General features: G+C 36.7%; 1 protein-coding gene across 9 annotated transcripts in view; it reads left to right on the top strand.

Moving 5' to 3' along the window:
- The window catches only part of PHTF1 (putative homeodomain transcription factor 1), a 73,481-nt gene that overhangs the window by 39,169 nt on the left and 10,033 nt on the right, over positions 1-24,279 (top strand). For 7 of the 9 annotated variants that reach the window (XR_009345004.1, XR_009344999.1, XR_009345000.1 and 4 more), the window contains 8 exons: positions 546-818; positions 1,565-1,696; positions 2,199-2,285; positions 5,535-5,690; positions 6,672-6,767; positions 7,405-7,530; positions 8,050-8,181; positions 15,650-15,720. Coding sequence is in view for 1 of the 9 variants with exons in the window: in XM_059135307.1 (XP_058991290.1) it covers positions 546-818; positions 1,565-1,696; positions 2,199-2,285; positions 5,535-5,690; positions 6,672-6,767; positions 7,405-7,530; positions 8,050-8,070 (891 nt within the window). In the remaining 8 variants the exon portion in view is untranslated. Of the gene's footprint in view, positions 1-545; positions 819-1,564; positions 1,697-2,198; positions 2,286-5,534; positions 5,691-6,671; positions 6,768-7,404; positions 7,531-8,049; positions 8,576-15,649; positions 15,721-24,279 lie in introns of those variants that run through there. The other 2 variants (XR_009345001.1, XM_059135307.1) reach the window with 2 other exon arrangements.

The following is a 24,279-nucleotide window of genomic DNA, read 5'->3' as shown; positions in this document are numbered from 1 at the left end:
TCATAGGCTCTATTCAGTGACCAAAGTACTGACTCTGCCTTTAAAGCACAAATATATATTTTTTTCATGTTGTAGTTAGAATCTTTACTTGAGTATGTTTTTAGATCTGTTACAGTGTTCTCTGTGAACATAATCATTATTCAGGTATACTTCTGCAAATATTCTTTATCTCATTTAAGCCTGATTTTTAATGAAATCAAAGAGTGATAAATCATCTTTATTTATACTTCTTTTGGCTATAAAACAGGTATTTTTTTTTAAAGATTATTTATTTATTTATTTGACAGACAGAGATCACAAGTAGGCAGAGAGGCAGGCAGAGAGGGAGGGGGAGGCAGGCTCCCTGCTGAGCAGAGAGCCTGATGCAGGGCTCGATCCCAGGACCCTGAGATCAGGACCTGAGCCAAAGGCAGAGGCTTAACCCACTGAGCCACCCAGGCGCCTCAACAGGTAGTTTTTAATAATCTAAGTAGTACTTGGTAAATACTTCTTGGTAACTCCATTTAACTGTGTAATAATGTTGGACATTTTTAATTAATTCCCAGGTGAATGCATATCAGCAAGGAGTAGGTTATCAGATGCTGGGAAATGTCATCACCATTGGATTAGCATTTTTTCCTTTCTTACATCGACTTTTCCGTGACAAGAGCCTTGACCAGCTAAAATCCATTTCAGCTGAGGAGATCATGACTCTTTTTTGTGGGGCACCACCTGTTACGCCTATCATTATTTTGTCTATGATTAATTTTTTTGAAAGATTGTGTCTTACTTGGATTTTTTTTTTCATGATGTGTGTGGCAGAGAGAACGTATAAACAGGTCAGTAGAGAGTTAAGTAAAATTTCTTGCCTCTGCTTTTGCGTATAATATTTCATTGAGTTGATTTTCTTTTCTTGATTTGTTCTCTCTCCGAAAGTTAATGTGGGCAATGAAGGATTGATGAATGGGATTTTGGTATTTGTGGGTTTAACAATCGTGGTATCGATTGTTATCGTGGTATCGGTTATTCACAATTGACATGTTATAATCTGGCATTTCGCTGAGCTCATGTGTAGGAGTAAATGCTTTAGGCAGGGACTCAGCCTGGCTGACCGCATCGCACCTGTATCTCAGTGTGCCTCTGTGCCCGTTTGCCCATGACATGTGTAGTTAGCCTCAAAGTCAAAATGTTTCTGTGAAAAATGATCAAGTGAGAAATAGATTTGTTGAATTCTTATAAGAATTTGGAATTGAGGACTTGATATATTGGTGTTATGTGCAAAAAAACAAATTTGGGACTAAACCAGAATCCTGTAAATGTTTGTGTTTGAGAAGCTGGGGATTCACAAAGGTCTGCCAAGAATATTCCTTGAAAATGTCAGGAGTGTACCATGTTATAGAGACACAGATTACAATGGAATGTGGTTTGGAAGCAACAGGGCCATGAGCTATTGATGACCTAAGTGATCAATTTCATCCTTTATTATTTTTTATATATGGGGAATATTGCTTGCAATTATATAAATATGTACACAGAGACACATTTGTACCTTTTACTTTATGATTTTTTTTTTAAACCCTTCTAGAGATTTTTATTTGCAAAACTCTTCAGCCATATTACCTCTGCCAGGAAAGCTAGGAAATATGAAATACCTCATTTCAGACTTAAAAAAGTGGAGAACATTAAGATATGGTTATCACTGCGTTCCTTTCTAAAGGTGAGTTTCACCTGACTAACATAGAAAAAATATGCAGGGAGCCCGCTCACTGAAATTGCTGGCAGCAGATCGTCAGTGGGTGGTGGAGTTAGTCGTGTGTACTGGGCGGATTGTATCAGTGGTTAACAGACATGCTGGACACCAAGCTGGAAGTGATCTGTCTGCTGTGCTGTTAGAAGTAACTAAATAAGAGCTTAGAAAGGGAAAAGGCAAAATAAATTCCTAGGGCAGAATCAAAAATTGAAAGTTGCATCTTTTTCTGACTTTTTGGAAAATATTCCAGCTGAAAATACATTAGTGAATCACTCATACTCTTAATTTGGAACAGCAATGAATTTCAGCGCTTCAAGTGAAACATGTCCAAAATGTATTAAAATCCTATGCCAGAAACTTCTTATAAACATTTATTCTCACATTCATGTAGTAAAATTCAGTATGTGAATGGAGTGAGAGCCATTGCTGTTTCTAACTGTAATCCTAACCTATGTGTCTTATTCCACAGAGACGGGGTCCGCAGCGTTCAGTTGATGTGGTTGTATCTTCAGTCTTCTTGCTGACTCTTTCAATTGCTTTCATTTGCTGTGCCCAGGTAAGAGTTTTATATTTGTTTTAATGAAGAACGGAAATTCTAATAAGATTCACTATCTATTCTAGACGTGTGTGTGTGTGTGTGTGTGTGTGTGTGTGTGTATGATGAAAATTTGTTTCTCAAGAGCAAGGCACCAGCATGGTTGTGTTGAAATATCTATTTTGTTTTTAATGTATCTAAATTTCTTTTGCTATTTTGAATACTTGTTAATTTTCCTTACTTTTTGAAATGAGAATAAAGTAATTCTGAGTGCTTTGAGACTCTAAGATCACTCTAATTTTAGTTGGCAATTTTTGATTGGTGATAAAACTGTTATGCCATGAGGGTAACAGAATAGTGATTTTTCTGACTCCATCTTTCCTTCCACACGTTTGTTAGTTGTCACCCTATGGTTGACCTTTCCTTTGTTTCTTCTTTGTTTCCTTCCTTCCTTCCATCATGGACTCATACATTCTGATTTTTATCGAATAGATTGTAATCTATTATGTATCTATTATTGCATTTTGATGGCTAAATTGTCCCAGATTTGGCCAGTGGGAGACCCTTGAAGCTCCCTCCTGTATCCTTTCAACAGGTCCCTGTATCTTTTTGGGGGGTGTGGGGGTGGACCTCTCTGCTTTCTTCATTACAAGAAGTTATAGGCTTAGCTTGTATTGTTCCGTTTATTGAGTTTTATCTTAATTCTACTGTGGTCAGAGAACATATTCTGAATGTTTTCACTCCTTTGAAATTTGTAGAGGCTTGCTTTATTATCTGACATATGTTCAGTTTTATTAAATCCCCATCAGCACTTTGTAAGAACTTGTGTTCTGTTGTTTGGGTGAGCAGCATTCTCTCTATGTAAATTAGTCCACGTTTATTTGTTGTGTTACCTGCATCTCCAACATCCTTAATCATGTTTTTGGTCTTATTCTGTCAGCCATTGCCAGAGGTGTGTTCAAGTCTACTGTGATGGTGAATTTCTCTTTTATTCCTTTTATTTCTGTCAATTTTCACTTTGTATATTTTCAAGCTGGCTTTTATGACCTTCATAATTACTTTTTCTCAACCCAAGACCACATGGTGCATTTAGTTATCTTGTCTCTTTAGTCTCCTTTAACCTGGAAAAGTGTCAGGCTGTTCTTTATCTTTCATGATCTTATGTCTCTGAATCTAATGCTTCTTAACTTAAAGTCTACTCTGTTTGGTATTAACTCCACCAGCTGTCCTTTGGTTAGTTTTTGCATGTTGTCTTTGCCCACCCTTTCATTTATTTTGTCTTCATATTTGAGTCATGTTTCCTGTAATCAACATATCCTTTTTCCTTTTTTCTTTTTTTTTGATTGCTTATGTCTTAATCCAGCTTCACAGACTTAGTGTTTTAGATTGTCTAGCTCATTATTTAATGTAATTACCATGTATAAAATACTGTTTAGTTCTTATTTAGTCTACTTATTAATTTTTCTTTTTCTTTCCTTTCTTGCCATCTTTTATTAATCTAATATTTTATAGTCTTCCATTTAATCCTCTCGGTTAACTTGTTATATGTTCTTTTACTACTACTGACCTCAGAGATTACAACGTACATCCTTAGTTTATTTAGTCTAATAAATTATTAATTTCTGCTCCCTTGATAATGCTAGGACCTTAGAACACTTTATCTCATTTACCCATTCACCCATTAGTAGTGTCCTTCATTTAAATTTTACATATATTTTAAACCCACAAGATTATTATTTTTTGTAGTTTATTATTCATTTATATTTACCCTTTTCATTAGTTCTTGCATTTCTGTTTTTTTCTGGGATTATTTTCCTCCTGTTTGCATAATTGGCTTGATAATGAATTATTTTTGTTTGTTTGAAAATGTTTTTTTATCACTTTCATGTTTAAAGGATGTTTTTGCAGAGAATACATTTCTAGGTTGCCAGTTGCTTTCACTACCTTTAAGATTCTCTTGTTTTCTGAGAAACATGTTTCCATGTTTTATCCTGAGAAGTTAGCTGTTAGTCTTATTGCTGCTCTTTTGAAAGTAATGTCCATTTTCTCTGGCTGTTTTTTTTTTTTTTTTTAATTTTTTATTTTTCAAATTAACATATAATGTATTAGCCCCAGGGGTACAGGTCTGTGAATCGCCAAGTTTACATACTTCATAGCACATACCTTCCCCAAAGTCCATAACCCCACCGCCCTCTCCCTACCCTCCTCCCCCTGGCATCTCTGGCTGGTTTTAAGAGTTTTTCTTTGTGTTTGGTTTTATAGCCATTTGACTATGGTTTGTGTGTTATCTACTGCTATAAACCAACCACCCTGGTGAAGAGGTGGGTCTAGTTTGCTATAGTTGTTACTTTCATCCCCTGGTTACAGGCAGGGGTGAACACTTTACCCAGACTAAGCTAAATGTATCCCTCTTTTGAAAACTAGAATTGAAAAGCTGAGATATCAGTAGTGGACTTTGGAGAAGGAAGGTCTGTAGGGGGTCAGTGGGGCCAGTGGGGTGCTATGATAAGCCAAAACTGGAGCAAGTCAAAGTCAGGGGTGCAGTAAACGAGGTTCTTGCAAGGCAACAGAATTAGCTAAGAGGAGTGGTTGATGAGAGCTCAAAGGCCCTCCAGGAAGAGAGATGGAGAAGGGAGCTGCTCTGGGACCTCCTGGTTTTCCGAAGGCCAGCATTTGGTTTCAGTGAGGGTTCTCTGTGTATTTTTCAATCAATCCCATTTTACCTTGGGCTGACTTGAGTAAATTTTGAAACAACCAAAGACTTTTACAGAAAACTTGACACATAACAGGCATTTGCTAACTGGTAGCTTCTGCTGCTGCTCTTGTTATTCATGTCCTCGAATGGAGTAAAGAATTGATCCTCAGGATTTTCTAGTCATACTAATAGGATGGGCCACATGTTTTAGGAAGCCCTACTAGTCAGATAAATGCAAATTTAATACTTTGAAAAATGGTCACCAAATAATCATGAGTGGGCATACTACTAGCTAAAAGGCTGGAAATGTGTTTGTCTTACTTCACTTGTTGTATGTTTTCCTCCTTTGTTACTCCCAGACTTTTGCTGTCTTTCATGCAAAGGAAAAAATCAAGGAACTTAAAGAAATAGTGATTAGTTAAAAAGATAATGCTTTATATGAGTATTAAAACTCTTCTGCGTTGAGTATAAAATATTGGTGACTTCTAAATCTTTTTAAATTGCTAGAATAAAGGAGGGGAACCATAGATTTGGAGACAAATGAAAAACTTAACTTTTTTTGGTCTTTTGTATAGGTTCTCCAAGGGCATAAAACTTTCCTGAATGATGCTTATAATTGGGAATTTTTGATCTGGGAAACAGCTTTACTACTTTTCTTGCTGCGTCTTGCTTCACTGGGGTCTGAAACCAATAAGAAATACAGCAATGTTTCAATATTACTTACTGAGCAGGTATTGGTTGGTCCTTGTCAACTTGGTGCTATGGTTAGAGATGGCATAATAAAGTCTGTGTGGAAGATTGAGGGTTGAGTTTAGATTTAGCACTTTCTAGCTGTGTGAACTTACAAGTCACTCTGCTACTATATAAGTGTTTCCTCCTCGTGAAATGAGGGTAATAATCTTCTCCACCTGTTCCCAGAATTGTAAGAATTAAGATCTTATGGATTGGAAGTATTTTGTATATTATAAAGTTATCTTTATTGGTGGTAATGGAGCATGTTTTTAATGACATATTCCACATCAAATATTAGATCTCTGTAGTACTTGTCATTTAAGCACGTTTAATAAACTTCTTGAATTTCTTCTCTATCAGCTGTAGAATACATTCAGTGTTTCGAAAATGCTTGCTCTTTAGTACGTGACTGGATTTTAAGACTGGGAAATGTTTCTTATAAATACAGAGTAGTATAAAGGGGTTTTGTTTGTTTAATTTTGATTTCATGTTTATCCATAAGTTATAAATAAAAACATTTGGTATCATTAGATTTTCTTTTTTTGCCTTAGAATTATAGTGGGGAATATTTCCTAGCAGAGAAAAGATAAGAAAATATAGCAAGTGAAAAGCAGCAGCTATCTTCCTACCTCTCATTTGTGTTTCCCAAGGATGTTAGTTTATGTGGGAGACACCAAAAAGAGTAAGACAGAGCTTTTGAACTGAAGGAATTCATATGTTAATTGTTGTGTTATAATTAGTATTACACTTTTTGTTTATATATCTATACATATATATCTATATATACATACATTCTTTGCCAGATGTGACTGACTGGGGTGGGGTGTAGGGCATGTGACATATGTATTCTGTAGAAATAACTGCAGGAATTTCAAAATGTATTTTATTTGAATATATTACTCTCAAATCTGCCAGACTTAATGCAGTATGTATATATCTTTTTTTGTGAGATTTGCCTTAATATTTCCTTTTTCTCTTAGATTAATTTATATCTTAAGATGGAGAAAAAGCCGAATAAGAAAGAACAGCTTACTCTAGTAAATAATGTATTAAAGCTGTCTACCAAGTTATTGAAAGTAAGTAATATCCCGTGATACACTTTTACTAGCACTTAAATCAATGTTTTACTTACTGGAGGAGACTATAGGAATAGGTAGATGTCAGGCTGTGTACATTCAAAATACCAACTTGATAGTTTGGGGTTAATGACTACATAGAAAAAAATTTCTCATCTCATTACCCAGGTTCAGGTGATTGCTGACATCTGTCACATTTTTCAAATAAACATTTCTTTTTAAAGATTTTAGTTTTTATTTATTTGACAGAGATCACAAGTGGGCAGAGAGGCAGGCAGAGAGAGAGAGAGGAGGAAGCAGGCTCCCGCTGAGCAGAGAGCCTGATGTGGGGCTCGACCCAGGACCCTGGGATCATGACCTGAGCCAAAGGCAGAGGCTTAACCCACTGAGCCACCCAGGCGCCCCTGAACATTTCTTAAAAATCACAAATAACATACCACACAAACCCACATTTAATCACGTAGCTAGTGGAGAAGTAGATGAGAGTCCATTAGAGGTTTTTTGAATGCAGCTATTGAACATGAAGGAAATGGCCTGACGCAGTCATCCCCACCCAAGACCTAAAACACAGCCCAGAAATCAGTGGCGGCCATCGAGAGGCCATGGATCTCATCTCCGTTCTTTCGTGTTTTTATAGGAGTTGGACACACCATTTAGACTCTATGGACTGACAATGAATCCCTTAATCTACAATATCACACGAGTCGTTATCCTTTCTGCTGTCTCAGGTGTTATAAGTGATCTTCTAGGATTTAATATAAGAGTAAGTGAGACCAGTACTCTGTAGCATCTGCTTAGTCTTAAAAATGACCAAATATAATAATCCTTGCTTTTCACCCTGTGTGTGTGAGAGAGAGAGAGAGAGGGAGAGAAAGAGAAAGATTGGAATAAGAACTCTTGAGGTAAAATAGACATTTTGATGGTGGTACACAGGCTTCTTAGCTTAGGTTTCCTTATTTGACACGAGTGAAATAGACTGTGCTCTTGAATAGAACACAAAGTCAAGTTTGAATCTCATGTCAGTCTAATAGCATGGGCTGCGGGATGGCTGTCCTCTCATCTAGGGATGTACACAGTGGCAGAATGAATGAAAACCCAAGACCCACGAACTGCAGTGTGTCATTTTTGACTCTGGGAATTGTTCATGTTTCTCTATGGTGTTCTGTGGTTGCTATTGTTCTTCTTATGTAAAGGGTTCTTGGTTCATTATCATGTAAGTGGACTTGTAAACCCCAACTGTTGGTCTTCAAACTAACCAATTTTGGTGATTTTCTTTTCTTAGCTGTGGAAAATTAAGTCATAAGCTGAGCCATGTGCCTGGACTCTCCCCTTGCTGGCATCAGTACTGGCCCATTAAGGAAGGAGAGGACTTTCAGAAACCATGAGACACCTACCTGCTTGTTCACACACAGAGGTGCCCTCTGCTCTGCTTAATCTTACAAATGGTGTTTTCAGAGGAACAAATCCTTTACCAGCGCGGTGCACATGCCAAAAATTGTATTTTCATGGTTTTCAAACATTATGAATAGTCAGATCATGCGTTATGGTAAGAAGGACAACTTTCTAAGTTAGGAAATTGATTTTGGGCATTTCAGATTCAGAGCTGTGACACTTATATTTACTGCAAGTAGTCTTTTGGGTTACTGTGGTAGATGCCCAACGCATGCAAAAAATATCTTCTCTTGGAAATGGCAAATTCAGTACTTTTCTATTAAGTCTATACAATTGGAGATTTCTTTTCTCTAACAAAGAGATATCAAATTTAAACTATTTTAGGTTGAACCCAAATAAAGAATTTTCTTGGAGAATTTCAGTTTCTAGGCTTTTTTTTTGTTGCTGTTGCAGAAAAAAAAAATAACCTTTTAACCTGTGAGTTTCTGTTAACTGTGGAGAAAATTTTAATTCACTTACAGTTTTGAAGTTAATCCCCATAACTGCATAGTTTTTGGGGAAAGAGACATGCATATAATGTGCCGTGTAATTCAGCCAGAGATGTGTTAAGTGTATGTGTACTCATTCATGTCCATCACACAACATGGTTTCCACATAAATCCTCTGAGCTGTTGCCTATCACAGTGCTAAGTAAGGCATGGATAGTTCATTGTATGACTCAAGATACCCAACCCTCGGTTTACTTTCAGTTCCTTAGTGTCTATACTCAGCCAAGTTATGCTTTTGATCATCATCTATACTCAGCCAAGTTATGCTTTGATCATCATCCCCTGTTACACACACATGCATATACGTATGTTAATGAAAACTCTCATAACCTACATACAATTCTTGCTCTTTAAGCTCTCTGCTTCGAAGAATCTCTTGAAGCAAATTGAAAGTCTGAACATTTTAATGATAAGATTGTATGAATTTTTATTTTATCTTATTTTGTTGAAATAGAATTAATCTACAGTGTTATATTATTTTTAGGCCTACAAGATGATGTTTCAACAATTCTATATTCTAGTCAGTGCTCATTACATGATAAGCATACTTTTATTCCCCTTCATTTTGTGAATTTTTAGAAGGAAATAATTTAGAAACTTAGGTATTATCCATAAAGTATGTACCCACACAAAATCAGTGTATAAGTTATATGTATCCTAATGTGCAGGAAGATTTCTGAAGTTTAAAGATGAATTTTCCAAGAGTCCAGGGATTGAGGTCAGACCTATCTGGGTTCATGCCCTTGGCTCTGCAATTTACTGGCTTCATAATCTAAGGCAAATTACTTAACCTCTGTGCATCTGTTAAATGGGAATAACTACTACCTAATAGAGTTTTTAAGGTTGAATGCAATTATCATGGAAGGCACTTAGCATATAGTGCGCAGCCCTTTGTAAATCCACAACAAACATTTGTTGTTACTATTTAAGACCTTTAAAAAATCTTTCACCAGTAGATTCCTAACTGTGAACATAGAAAAATAGGTTAGCAAAGTTGCTGAACTAGGAGGGATTACTAAAAATTTGCAGCCATTTTTAAATGCTGCATGAGAGTTATAATTTCTTTTAAATGTACATCCCCAATATAGTGATTTGCCTGTAGAAGCAACTCTTCTGTAAAGGCACTTCAGGATCTCATCAGATGACTCCAAGAAATCATGCTTTTACTATTTTCCATAAGCAACAATAGCAACTGTGTCCATGCAAGACTGAGCTCAGTGCAAATTTCAGATGAACAAAGCTCATGCCTGTAGCTTTTTCTGCTACAAAAAAGTGCTGTTTGGTTTTTATCTGCAGCTTTTACCCAGTGAACTGTTTAGTTTAAATGCAGCATTTAGAATAGTTTACTCTTATAGGTTGTTTCAGTTACAGGTCTGATAGTGTATAATTGGTTTAAATTATTTTTTCAGGTGGGTAAAATTATATAGAAGTACAGTTGCTCATGTTGGAAACAGGAATCATTCTTGATTCCTTCCTCTTCCTTCAGCCTCACATCCAGGCACCAAGTCTTTGAATAACTATCTTCTAGATATTTTTCTAATCAGCCCACTGTTCTCCATACCCACTTCTATGACCCCAGTCAATGTCAGCATTCATTGTTTTGGGGAACAAGTTTATGCTGCCTTTGTTCTTACATATGTATGACCCCTTGTCCCCCTAGCCCAGTCTGTTCTTCACAGAAAGCTAATGGGTCTTCCTGAAAATGCAGGTCTCATCATTTAGAATCTATTAGTTGCTTACAATTACTTTGAAGATAAAAATCCAAAATCCTTTTAGCAAGGTGTACAGGCCCACCTTGTTGAGAAAGATTTTTTGAATCTGTACTTGAAAGATATCTTTGCTGGGTCTAAAACTAGTTTTAAAGGTGTTGCTCCACTGCCTTCTGAACTGCGTTGTTTCTGGTGAGAAGTCTGCTGTCGTTCTTATCTTTTTAAATCTCTGCTGCTTTTAAGATTTTTTAATCATCAAATTTGTACATTGGTGTAGTGTTCTTCATGATTTTTGTGCTTGGAGTTAGTTGCACTTATTGGACTTGTGGATTTATATAGTTTATTTTTGGCTGTTAGCTAACATTTTTTCCTAAAAAAGGCTAACAGCATTTTTAAGGAAAATTTCCTAAAATAAGTTTTCTTTACCCCACTCTCTCCTACCTCCTTCTGGGACTCCAATTTACATGTATGTTAGTCTGCTCAAAGTTGTCCCACAGCATACTGATGTTTTTGTATATTTCCCGTCTTCTTTCTCTGCGTTGAATTTTGGATAATTTCTGTTGCCATGCCTTCAAGTTCACCAACTTATTCTTCTGCACTAATTTGCTGTTAACCATAAGTAATGTATTTTTGCTTGTGGAAATATGATTTTTAAAAAATCTTTCATGTCTCTCCTTAATATACTATTTCTTTTCTCTACCTTGTTTAACACAATGAATGTATTTACCATAGGAATAGTAAATAAGGACATTAAAAGAGTTAACATCTGTATTATTTTGGGGTTTGTTTTTAATGCTTGATTTTTCTTGTTTTGGATAATATTTTCCTGCTACTTTGCATGCCTGGTAATTTTTAAATTGAATGTGAGTTTTATACTGTTGGATGTTGGGTTTTTGTGTACATATGTGTATTCTTTTAAATCTTCTTGAGCTTTGTTTTGGAGTACAGTCAAGTTACTCAGAAACAGTTTGATCATTTCAAGTCTTGCTTTGAAGCAGCCTGTAGTCAGGGCTCCTTTTCTCCCCTACTGAAGCAATAGCCTCCCGAGTATTCAACCCAATGTCCTGTTTATTATATGAGGTTTCTCCAGTTGGACCGTGGGAACACAAACTATTCCCAGCTCAGAATTTCTCTGCCACTTCTTTTTGGTAGTTCTTTCCCTGTTGTTTGGTATTTCCCAACAACTAGTATTGTGCTGATCAGTACTTACCTAAGGACTTGAAAGGAATCTTCTACATGTTTTTTTGGAACTGTCCTCTCTATGCAGCTGTCTTCTTTCCTGTACTCTGTTTTGCAAATTCCAGTTGTGTTGATCTTTCCAAATTCTTAACTTTGTCTCCTCAACACAGCAAGACTGCTTGGTTCAGTTTGGGTTCCCCCTTCCTGAACTGCAGCCTAGAAATGGCATCTAAGCAGTAATCTGGGGTAGTCATGGGGCTCAATTCATTTAATTCCTTTTTCCTATACTCTCTATTATCCAAGATTTAAAACCTGTTTTTTATATATGTTTTTCCTTTTTTCATTGTTGTTGTTTAAGGTGGGAGAATAAATGTCTCTCCCACCTTGGCAAATTGAACAAAGTTTACTCAGTTGCTTAGGGTTTCTTCTTGGGGCTCCTCTCTTTTGTGTCAGTGCTACATTTCCTCTGCTACTAGGTTTAAGCCTCCTTCACTTTCACCTGAATTACATGCTGAGCCTTTCCATTCTTTCCTCCTACAGTTGGTTCTCCACAGCCACATGAACGAGCTTAAAAATATGGAAACTGTATACCTAGATCATTCCTACTAAAGCCCTTGCTGGCTTTCCCTGTGGTGGTCTCCAAGGTCCTTCATTATTAGGCTTGCCTCTGTTTCCAGCTTCACACCTCTGTTTCCAGCTTCACTCCTCAATACCGTATAATCACCCTGGCTTCCCTCTGTTCCTCCATTACACCAAGTTCTTTCTCATATCAGATTTGTGTCCACCATACATTTTCTTCTGTTCTCCCCTGAATGGCTGCTCAGTTGTTTGTTTCTCTGATGACCTGAAAGTAGTTCCCTGTCTCTCCTTGTCAGTTATATGGCCCTATTCATTTCCTTCAGGCCACTTAACACAATCTGATCATCTTGTTTTTTTTTTTAATTTTTACTGCAGAGAAGTCCTTTATTTCCTTTTTAAAAATTACTTGCTTTTAATTGAAGTATAGTTGTTATGCAATATTACATTAGTTTCAGGTGTATAATATAGTAACTTGACATTTACATACATTATAAAATGCTCACCATAGTAAGTATAGTTACCGTCTGTCACCATACAAAATTATTACAATATTATTGGCTGCATTCACCATGCTGTACTTACACCCCATTTTATTTACAATAAATTAAAATCTTACTTATTTTATAACTGGAATTTTGTTCCTCTTAATTCCCTTTGCCTATTTCACTTATCTTCTAATTCCCCTTCCTTCTTGCAGCCACCACTTTGTTCTCTGGATTTAGGAGTCCGTTTTCTATTTTGTTTGTTTGGTCTTTTAGATTTCACGTATAGGTGAAATCATTTGGTATTTGTGTTTCTCTGTCTTATTTCACCTCGCATAACACCTTTTAGGTCTATCCATGTCACAAATGGCAGGATTTCATTCTTTTTTATGGCTAAGTAATATTCTAGAGTATGTCTGTGTGTGTGTGTGTTTGTGTACGCAATGTCTTCTTTATTCATTCATCTTCTTTATTCATTCACCATACTTAAGTTCCTTCCACATCTTGGCTATTGTAAATAATGCTGTAAGAAACATAGGGAAGCGGGGCATCTGGGTGGCTCAGTGGGTTGGGCCGCTGCCTTCGGCTCAGGTCATGATCTCAGGGTCCTGGGATCGAATCCCGCATCGGGCTCTCTGCTCAGCAGGGAGCCTGCTTCCTCCTCTCTCTCTCTCTCTGCCTGCCTCTCTGCCTACTTGTGATCTCTCTCTGTCAAATAAAAAAAAAAAAAAGAAACATAGGGAAGCATATATCTTTTCAAATTAATGTTTTTGTTTTGTTTGGGCAAGTACCCAGGAGAGAATTAACATTCACATTAACTAGATTGTATGTTATTTGTCTTTTTAATTTTTTGAGGAACCTCCATGCTGTTTTCCAAAGTGGCTGCACCAAATGTACATTCCCAACAATAGACCAGCAGTACAAGAGGGTCCCCTTTTATCTATGTCCTTGCCAACACTTGTTATTTCTTATGTTTTTGATACTAGCCATTCTGACAGATGTCAGGTGATATCTCACTATGGTTTTGATTTGCATTTTCCTGATGATTAGATGATGAGGTTCTTTTCATGTGTCAGTCATCTGTATGTCTTTTTTATTGGGGGAAAAACATCTATTCAGATTCTCCGTCCATTTTTAAATTCCATTGTTTGTTTTTTTTGGCATTGAGTTGTATGGGTTTTTAAATATATTTTGGATGTTAATCCTTACTAAGTATATTATTTGCAAATATCTTCTCCCATTCTGTAGAATGTTTTTTGTTTTGCTGTTCGTTTTCTTTGTTGGAAAAAGCTTTTTATTTTGATATAGTCCCACTTGTTTATTTTTGCTTTTGTTGCCCTTGTCTGAGGAGATATATTCGAAACAATACTGTTAGGTTAATCTTTAAGAGTATTACTTGCTTATATTTTCTTTTAGGAATTTTACTCTTTCAGCTCTTGCATTTAGGGCTTTTATCAATTTTATTTTTGTGGATAGTATCGGAAAATGGTCTGGTTTCATTCTTTTGTGTGTAGCTGTCCAGTTTTCCCAGTACCATTCATTTAAGAGACTATCTTTTTCCTGTTGTGTATTCTTGCCTCCTTTGTTGTAGATTAATTGACCATGTAAGTACAGTTTATTTTGGGGCTCTCTATTCTGTTCCATCGATCTGTGTCTATTTGTGTCAGTTCCATACTGTTTTCATGACTATAGCTCTGTATTATAGTTTGAAATCTAATATTGTGATTATTGTGATACCTCCAGCTTTGTTGTTCTTTCTCTTTTTTTTTTTTTTTTTTAAAGATTTTATTTATTTTTTTGACAGAGATCAGCAATCACAAGTAGGCAGAGAGGCAGGCAGAGAGAGAGGAGAAAACAGGCTCCCTGCTGAGTGGAGAGCCCGATGTGGGGCTCGATCCCAGGACCTTGGGATCATGACCTGAGCGGAAGACAGAGGCTTTAAACCCACTGAGCTACCCAGGCACCCCTGTTCTTCTTTCTCAAGATTGTTTTCACTATTTGGGGACTTTTGGAGTTCCATACCAATTTTAGGATTATTCGTTCTAGTTCTATGAAAAATGCTTTTAATATTTTGATAGGGATTGCCCTGAACCTATAGATTGCTTTGGGTAGTATTGGACATTTTAACATTTTAATTCTTCCAATATGTGAGCATGGCATATCTTTTCATTTGTATCATCTTCAATTTCTTTAATAATGTCTTATAGTTTTCAGAGTACAGACCTTTCACCTCCTTGGTTAAATTTATTCCTAAGTGTTTCATTGTTCTTGGTATTATTATAAATGAGATTGTTTTTGTAATTTCTCTTACAATTCATTTTTAGTGTATAGAAATGCAACATATTTCTGTATATTAATTTTGTGTCTTACAACTTCACTGAATTCATTTATTCTAAATTTCTGGTGGAGTCATGAGGATTTCTATATATATAGCATTATGTCATTTGCAAATAGTGACAGCTTTATTTCTTCCTTACCAATTGGATGCCTTTTATTTCTTTTTCTTGACTGATTACTGCATCTAGGGCTTCTAGTACTATGTTAAATAGAAGTGGTGAGTGTGGATATCCTTGTCTCATTTCTGATCTTAGAGGAGAAGCTTTCAGCTTTTTACCCTTGAGTATGATATTAGCTGTGGGTTTTTCATATATAGCCTTTATTTTACTGGGGTATGTTCCCTCTATCCCCACATTGTTGAGAGTTTTTATCATGAATGGATGCTGAATTTTATCAAATGCTTTTTCTACCATCCAGATGATCATATGATTTTTTAATCATTTTTGTTGACGTGATGTATCATGTGGGCTGATTTGTGGATATCGAACTATCCCTGCATACTTGAAATAAATCTCACTTAATCATGGTGAATAATCATTTTAATGTATTGTTGAATTCAGTTTTCTACTAGTTTGTTGAGGATTTTTGCATCATGTTCATGAAGGATATTGGTTTGTAATTTTCTTTTTTCATAGTGTTTTTCTTTTTGGTATCAGGTTAATGCTGGCCTTGTAGAATGAATTTGGAAGCATTCCTTCTTCTTCAACTTTTTTGGAAGAGTTGGAGGGTATGTATTAACTCTATTTTATATGTTTGGTAGAATTCACTTGTGAAGCCAGCTGGTTCTAGACTTTGGTTTGTTGGGAGATTTTTGATTACTGATTCAATTTATTATGAATAATTGGTCTGTTCAAATTATCTTTTTCTTCCCTTCTCAGTTTCGGAAGATTGTGTGTTTCTAGGTATTTACCTGTTTCTTCCAGGTTGTCCAACATGTTGGCATATAATTTTTTGTAGTAGTCTTTTGTAATGTTTTGTATTTCTGTGGTGTCAGTTGTAACTTCTTTTTCATTTTTGATTTTGGGTCCTCCTTTTTTCTTTATGAGTGTCTAGTGTTTTATCAGTTTTGTTCATCTTTTTAGAGAACTAGCTCTTAGTTTCATTGATCCTTTCTATTGTTTTCTTAGTCTCCATTTTTTCAACTCTGATCTTTATTATTTCCTTCCTTCTACTGACTTTAAGATTTGTTCTTCTGTTTCTATTTGTTTAGGTGTAAGATTAGATTGAGATTTTTCTTATTCCTTAAGGTAGGCCTGTGTTGCTATAAATTTTCCTCTTAGATGGAAGTGGGGTGTCCCCTAGTATTATTGCATTACTGTTAGTTTCTCCCTTTTTATCTATTAGTATTTGCTTCATATATTTAGGTACTCCTATGTTGGGTGCATATTTACAATTGTTATTAAGCCCACAAGTTTTTTTACATTATATAATGCCTTATTTGTCTCTTGTTATAGTTTTTGTTTTAAAGTCTATTTTTTCTGATATAAGTATTACTACCCAGCTTTTTTTGGATTCATTTGCATGGAGTATCTTTTTCCTTCTCTTCACTTTCAGTCTGTTTCTTTAGGTCTGAAGTGAGTCTCTTCTAGGCAACATATAGATGGGTCCCCCCCAACCCCCATCTATTCAGTCACCCTATGTCTTTTGACTAGAACATTTAATCCACATTTAAAGTAGTTATTGATAGGTATGTACTTATTGCTATTTGTTACTTGTTTTATTTATTTATTTTTGTGGTTTGTCCCGTTCTTCTTTTTTTGCTCCCTTCTCCTGTGATTTGACGATTTTCTTCAGTGTTAGCTTAGATTTCCTTCTCTTTATTTTTTGTGTATTTATTAGGGGTTTTTGGTTTGTGGTTGCCATGAGGTTTATGTATAGCATCCTATGTATACAGGAGTCTATTTTAAGTTGATGTTTGCTTAAGTTCAAACACATTCTAAAAGTAATAAATTTATACCCCCCTTCTCCATATTTTATGTATTTGGTGTTACATTTTACATCTTTTTATTTTGCGTATCCCTGAACTAATTATTGTAGATATAATTGATTTTACTACTTTTGTCTTTTACCTTCATACAAATTTTATAAGTGATTGATCTGCTACCTTTACTATGTGTTTGCTTTTGCCAGTATGAGTTTTAGTTTTCATAAATTTTTACTAAAGTTTTGGCTTTTCCACTTAAGTCCTTTTAACATTTCTTGTAAGACCAGTTAGTGGTGATAAACTTTTTTAACTTTTGTTTGGGAAAATTTATCTCTCCTTCAATTCTGAATGATGGCCCTTCTGGGTACAATATTGTTGGTTGAAGGTTTTTTCCTTTCAGCACTTTGAATATATCATGCTACCCGCTTTGGGAATGCAAAGTTCCTGCTAAAAAAATCAGATGATGACCTTGTGGGGTTTCTCTTGTAGGTAACTGGTTGCTTTTCTCTTGCTGCCTGTTTTTTTTTTTTTTTTTTTTTCCTTTAAAAGGTTTTTAACTTAGTTTCCCAGTGGTCCTCACAAGTAGAGACTAATCTCCATTGCCTATTTAACCCATCCTCTCTCCCCTGGTAATCATCAGTTTGTCCTCTATAGTTAAGAGTCTGTTTCTTTGTTTGTCTCTTTTATTCCCCTCTTTGCTCATTTGTATTCATATGAGTGAAATAATATCAAATTTATCTTTTGACTGAGCTATTCCATTTGGCATTATACACTTCAGCTCCATCAATGCCATTGCAAATGGCAAGATTTCATTCTTTATTTTTTATTTTTATTTATTTATTTGAGAGAGTGAGAGTGAGAAAGAGAGCATGAATAGGGGCGGGAGGTGGGAGAGGGAGGAACAAACTCTCCATCAAGCAGGCATCCTGGAATCATGACCTGAGCTGAAGGCAGATGTTTAACTGATTGAACCACCCATATGCCCCAAGATTTCATTCTTTGTTATGGCTGAATAATATTCCATTGTATGTATGTATGTGTGTGTGTCTGTGTGTGTGTATACCACATCTTTTTTATCCATTCATAAATCTTGGCTCTTATACATAGTGCTGCTATAAACATTGGAGTGCATTTATCCCTTTGCATTAGTGTTTTGATTTTTTTTTAAGATTTTATTTATTTGAGAGAGAGAGAGTACAAGCTGGGGGAGGGAGAGTTGGAGAGGGACAAGTAGATTTCCAACTGAGTGGGGAGCCTGATGAATGGCTTAATCCCAGGACCCTGAAATCATGACCTGAACTGAAGTCAGGTGTTTAACTGACTGAGCCACCCGGGGCCCCCAGTGTTTTGATATTCTTTGGGTAAATACCCAGTAGAGCAACTGCAACTGAGGTAGTTCTATTTTTAACTTTTTGAGGAATCTCCATCCTGTTTTCCAGAGTGGCTACACCAGTTTGCATTCCCAACTGTGCAACAAAGGTTCTTTTCCTCCACATCTCACCAATACCTCTTGTTTTTTGTGTTGTTGATTTTAGCCATTCTGAGGAGTTTGAGGTGATATCTCATTGTACTTTTGATTTGAATTTCCCTGATGATGAGTGATGTTGAGTGTCTTTTCATGTGTCTGTTGGCCATCTATATGTTTTCTTTGGAGAAGTGTCTGTTCATATTTTCTGCCCATTTTTAAATTGGATTATTTGTGTTCTAGGTGTTAGGTTTTATAAGTTCCTTATATATTTTGGATACTAACTCTTAATTGGCTCTATCATTTGCAAATATATTCTCCCATCTGTAGATTGCCTTTTAGGTTAATTGATTGTTTCCTTCACTGCGTAGAAGCTTTTTATTTCAATGAAGTCCCAATAGTTTATTTTTTTATCTTTTTATTTTTTTAATTTTAATTTTTTAAATTTCTTTTCAGTGTACCAGAATTCATTGTTTATGCACAACACCCAGTGCTCCATGCAATACATGCCCTCCACAATACCCACCACCAGGCTCACCCAACTCCCCACCCCCTGCCAGCCTTCAAAACCCTCAGATTGTTTTTCAGAGTCCATAGTCTCTCATGGTTCATCTCCCCCTCCAATTTCCCTCAACTCCCTTCTCCTCTCCATCTCGCCATGTCCCCTGTGTTATTTCTTATGCTCCACAAATAAGTGAAACCATATGATAATTGACTCTCTCTGCTTGATTTATTTCACTCAGCATAATCTCTTTCAGGCCCGTCCATGTTGATGCAAAAGTTGGGTATTCATCCTTTCTGATGGGGACATAATACTCCATAGTGTTTATGGACCACATCTTCTTTACCCATTTGTCCGTTGAAGGACATCTTGGTTCTTTCCACAGTTTGGCAACCGTGGCCATTGCTGCTATGAACATTGGGGTACAAATGGCCCTTCTTTTCACTACATCTGTATCTTTGGGGTAAATACCCAGTAGTGCAATTGCAGGGTCATAGGGAAGCTCTATTTTTAATTTCTTAAGGAATCTCCACACTGTTTTCCCAAGTGGCTGCACCAACTTGCATTCCCACTAACAGTGTAATAGGGTTCCCCTTTCTCCACATCCTCTCCAACACACGTTGTTTACTGTCTTGTTAATTTTGGCCAATAGTTTATTTTTGCTTTTGTTTCCTTTACTTCAGGAGACACATCTAGAAAGATGTTGCTATAGCCGATGTTAAAGAGGTTACTGCCTGTGTTCTTCTAGGACTTTTTTGGTTTCAGATCTCACATTTAGGTCTTTAATCCATTTTGAATTTATTTTTGTATGATGTGAGTAAGCTGTCCGATTTAATTCTTTTACATGTTGCTCTCTAGTTTTCCTAACACTGTTTGTTGAAGAGACTGTGCTTTTCCCATTGGATATTCTTTCCTGCCTTGTCACAGATTAATTGACCATATAATTGCATATAATTGTGGGTTTATTTCTGGGTTTTCTATTCTGTTCTGTTGATCTGTGTCTGTTTTTGTGCTAGTACCATATTGTTTCGATCATTACAGCTTTGTAATATATCTTGAAGTCCAGAATTATAATGCCTTCAGCTTAGCTTTTCCTTTTCAAGATTGCTTTGGCTATTTAGGGTCTTTTGTGGTTCCATATAAGTTTTAGGATTGTTTGTTCTAGTTCTGTAAAAAAAAAATGCTGTTTGTATTTTGACAGGGATTGCATTAAAAGTGTGCGTTGCTTTGGCTAGTAGATATTTTAACAATATTTGTTCTTTCAGTCCATAAACAGGGAATGTCTTTCCATTTCTTTGTGTATAAGTCTTGTACAGAGCACAAGTCTTTCACCTCTTAGATTATATTTATTCTTAAGTACATTATTATTTTGGGTGCAGTTGTAAATGCAAAAAAAAATTCTGCTGCTTTGTTATTGGCATATAGAAATTCAACAGATTTCTGTATGTGGATTTTGTATGCTGTGACTTTACTGCATTCATTATCAGTTCCAGCAGTTTTTTGGTGGAGTCTCTCAGGTTTTCTATGTTGAGTATCTTGTCATCTGCAAATAGTGGAAGTTTTACTTCCTTACTGATATGAATGCCTTTTGTTTCTTTTTGTTGTCTGAGTACAACAAGGCTAGGACTTCTAGTACTGTATTGAATAAAAGTGGTGACAGTGGATATCCTTGTCTTGTTCCTGACCTTAGGGGGAAGGCTGTCAGTTTTCCCCCATTGAGTATGATATTAGCTGTGGGTTTTTCATATAAGGCCTTTCTTATGTTGAGGTATGTTCCCTCTGGACCTACTTTGTAGAGGGTTTTTTATCACGAGTAATGCTGGCCTTTGTGTTCAGATGCATGATATGATGTTGATCTTTTTGAATTTTTGCAGTTTCTTTTTTGGCCTAATATGTGTCCTGTTCTGGACAATGTTCCATGTGCACTTGAAAAGAATGTGTATTCTGCTGTTGTAGGGTGGAATGTTCTGAATATATCTGTTAAATCCACATGGTCCAGGGTATCATTCAAAGCCATTATTTCCTTGTTGATTTTCTGTTTAAATGATCTGTCCATTGATGTAAGTAGGGTGCTAACGTCCTCTACTATATTTGTAATATTATTGATTAGTTCCTTGAAGTTTTGGGTGCTCCAGTGTGGGGTGCATAAATATCTACAGTTGTTACATCTTCTTGGTGAATTGTCCTGTTCATCATTATATAGTGCTTTTCTTTGTCTCTTGTTACAGTCTTTGTTTTAAAGTCTATTTTGTCCAATACAAGTATTGCTACTCAGGCTTTCTTTTGACATCCATTTGCATGAGAGATGTTTCTACAGACCCTGGCTTTCAATCTGCCGGTGACTAGATTTTAGTATATGTGCTGCCGAAGCGAGCACTGGTGACTTTAGATTTAAAATGAGTCTCTTAAAGGCAGAATATAGATGGGTCTTGTTTGTTTGTTTGTTTTTAATCCATTCTGTCCCTCTGTGTCTTTTGATAGCAGTGTTGAATCCATTTACATTGGAAGTAATTATTGATAAATGTGTATTTATTGCCATTTTATTGCATTTTTGGGTTGTTTCTGAAGTTTTTCTCTGATCCTTTCTTGTATTTCTCCCTTTCATAGTTTGCTGGTTTTCTTTAGTGATATAGTGGGATTTCTTTCTCTTTATTTTGCATGTTTATTGATGGCTCTTTGATAAATGGTTACATTAGATTTGTATTTAACATCTGCATTTAGCAGTCTGTATTAAGTTGGTAGTTGTTTAAGTTGAAACCATCTTTATTCCCTGCCTCCCTGTAGTTTAGGTATATTGTATCAGATTTTACATCCTTTTATTTTGTGAGTTCCTTAACTGATCTTTTTATTGGAATGTTCATTTTGACTACTCTTGTGTGTTCTACCTTATACTCTCATTTCTTTCCTTTTCACTCAAACAGTCCCCTTTAATGTTTGTTGTGGAGCCGGTTTACTGGTCATGAACTCCTTTTGTTTGTCTGGGAAACTTTTTTTTAAAAAAGATTTTATTTATTTATTTTTTTTATTTTATTTTTTTTTTATTTATTTTTTTTTTTTATTTTTTATTTTTTATAAACATATATTTTTTATATACATATATTTTTATCCCCAGGTCTGTGAATCACCAGGTTTACACACTTCACAGCACTCACCAAATCACATACCCTCCCCAATGTCCATAATCCCAACCCCTTCTCCCCAACCCCCTCCCCCCGGCAACCCTCAGTTTGTTTTGTGAGATTAAGAGTCACTTATGGTTTGTCTCCCTCCCAATCCCATCTTGTTTCATTTATTCTTCTACCCACTTAAGCCTCCATGTTGCATCACCACTTCCTCATATCAGGGAGATCATATGATAGTTGTCTTTCTCTGCTTGACTTATTTCGCTAAGCATGATACGCTCTAGTTCCATCCATGTTGTTGCAAATGGCAAGATTTCATTTCTTTTGATGGCTGCATAGTATTCCATTGTGTATATATACCACATCTTCTTGATCCATTCATCTGTTGATGGACATCTAGGTTCTTTCCATAGTTTGAGATTTTATTTATTTACTTGACAGATCACAACTAGGCAGAGGCAGGCAGAGAGTGGGGGAAGCAGGCTCCCTGCTGAGCAGAGCGGGGGGGGGGGGGGGCGGATCCCAGGAACCCAAGATCGTGACCTGAGCTGTAGGCAGAGGCTTTAACCCACTGAGCCACCCAGGCGCCCCGTCTGGAAAACTCTTTATCTCTCCTTCTATTCTGAAAGGTAGCCTTGCTGGATAGAGTATTCTTGGCTGCCAGTTTTCCCCATTCAGCACTTTGAATACATCATGCCATGTATTTCTGGCTTGGAAAGTGTCTGCTGAAAAATCCTGATAGCCTGATTTTTATTTTTATGTGAGTTTTAACTGATAGCCTTATGAGGTTTCCCTTGTAAGTTATTGACTTCTTTTGTCTTGCTGCTTTTAATATTTTTTATTACTCTATTTTGTTATTTTAATTACATTATGTCTTGGTGTGGATCTGCTTTTGTTGATTTTGTTGGGGGTTCTCTGTGCCTCCTGGATCTAGATATCTGTTTCCATTCCAGATTAGGAAAGTTTTAAGCTATCCTTTAAATAAAATCTTTGATCTCTTTTTTTTCCTCTCTTCTTCTGGGATTCCTACAATACAAATGTTAGGTTTGATGGAGTCACTGAGTTCCCTAAGTTATTCTCATTTTGCATGGTTCTCTCCTTGTTCAGCTTGATTACTTTCCATTACTCTGTATTCTAGGTCATCAATTTGTTTCTCTGTTTCTTCCATCTTGCTGTTCACTCCATCAAGCGTTTTCTCACCCTGTTTATTAGGCCCTTTAACTCTGGTATATTACTCCTTCTCTCTGTTAATAGTCTCACTGATGTCCTGTACTCTTTTCTCAAGTCCAGCAAGTATCTTTCTGATCATTGGTTTAAATTCTCCATCAGTCATGTTACTTATGTGTGTTTTGCTTGTATCTCAGGTCATGGCCTTATCTGTTCTTTCATTTGGAATAAATTCCTCTGTCTTCGCATTTTATCTAAGTCTTCGGGTCTGTTTCTCTGTGTTAGGAATGACAGCTACATCACCTGTTCTTGAGGGTAATGGCTTTACGAAGAAGAGGTCCTGTCGTGCCCTCCAGTGTATTGTACCATTTCCCCAGAGCCTGGCACTTCTGGGACTGTCTTTAATGTGTGCTGTGTATGCTCTGTTATTGTGTCATGGCCACTCTGTCCTTCAGGCCAGTCACCTGCAGTGGCTCTCTTAGGCTAATTATGGGCAGTATTGGACCCTGGCCTGAATATGGTGAGTTTTAACTAGCTAAGCTCTGGTCTGCTTCTGAAATGAGAACTGTTGCCACGGCCACTAGAACTCTACAAAACTCCCAGAGTGTGAGTTTTGTGGTGGGCAGGGTTTGGGCCAGTGTTCTGAGGGAGGGGGCCTGCGGTGCTGTGACTGAGGGAAGCTGATTGGGATGAACAGTTCCACCAAAGTGTGGGGGTGGGGCAGAGCTTGGTCTAGGCAGGGGGGGTAGTGAGTGTTGGCACTGTACTGGGTCCTGCAGATGGCCCTATGCTTAAGGTGAGGTGTGGGGGAGAGAAATGGTACCCAAAGTGCCTTTGTTCCCAGAGGGATCTCTCCACGAATGCTGCCTCTCTGGGACACACTCCAAAGTGAGCAACTAACCTCCCCACTGTGTGCCCCAGGTGCTCTGCAGATCACTGGGTCCACATTGCATGTCCATTGGCTGTTTGCCCTGGCTTTTCTCCAAGAGCAGCCCAATGTTCTCTGAGGTCTCCCTGAGCCAAGCACGCAACCTTGAAAACTCCAGGCTCTAGGCCCCACTGGTGGTAAGACCAGACAAAATGTGGGCCCTCTCATTCCCAAGCCA

This window comes from Mustela lutreola, chromosome 10, assembly GCF_030435805.1.
Source record: "Mustela lutreola isolate mMusLut2 chromosome 10, mMusLut2.pri, whole genome shotgun sequence".
Lineage (NCBI taxonomy): Eukaryota > Metazoa > Chordata > Mammalia > Carnivora > Mustelidae > Mustela > Mustela lutreola.
Note: the sequence above shows the minus strand (reverse complement) of the source record. Positions and strands in the feature narration are given on the sequence as shown.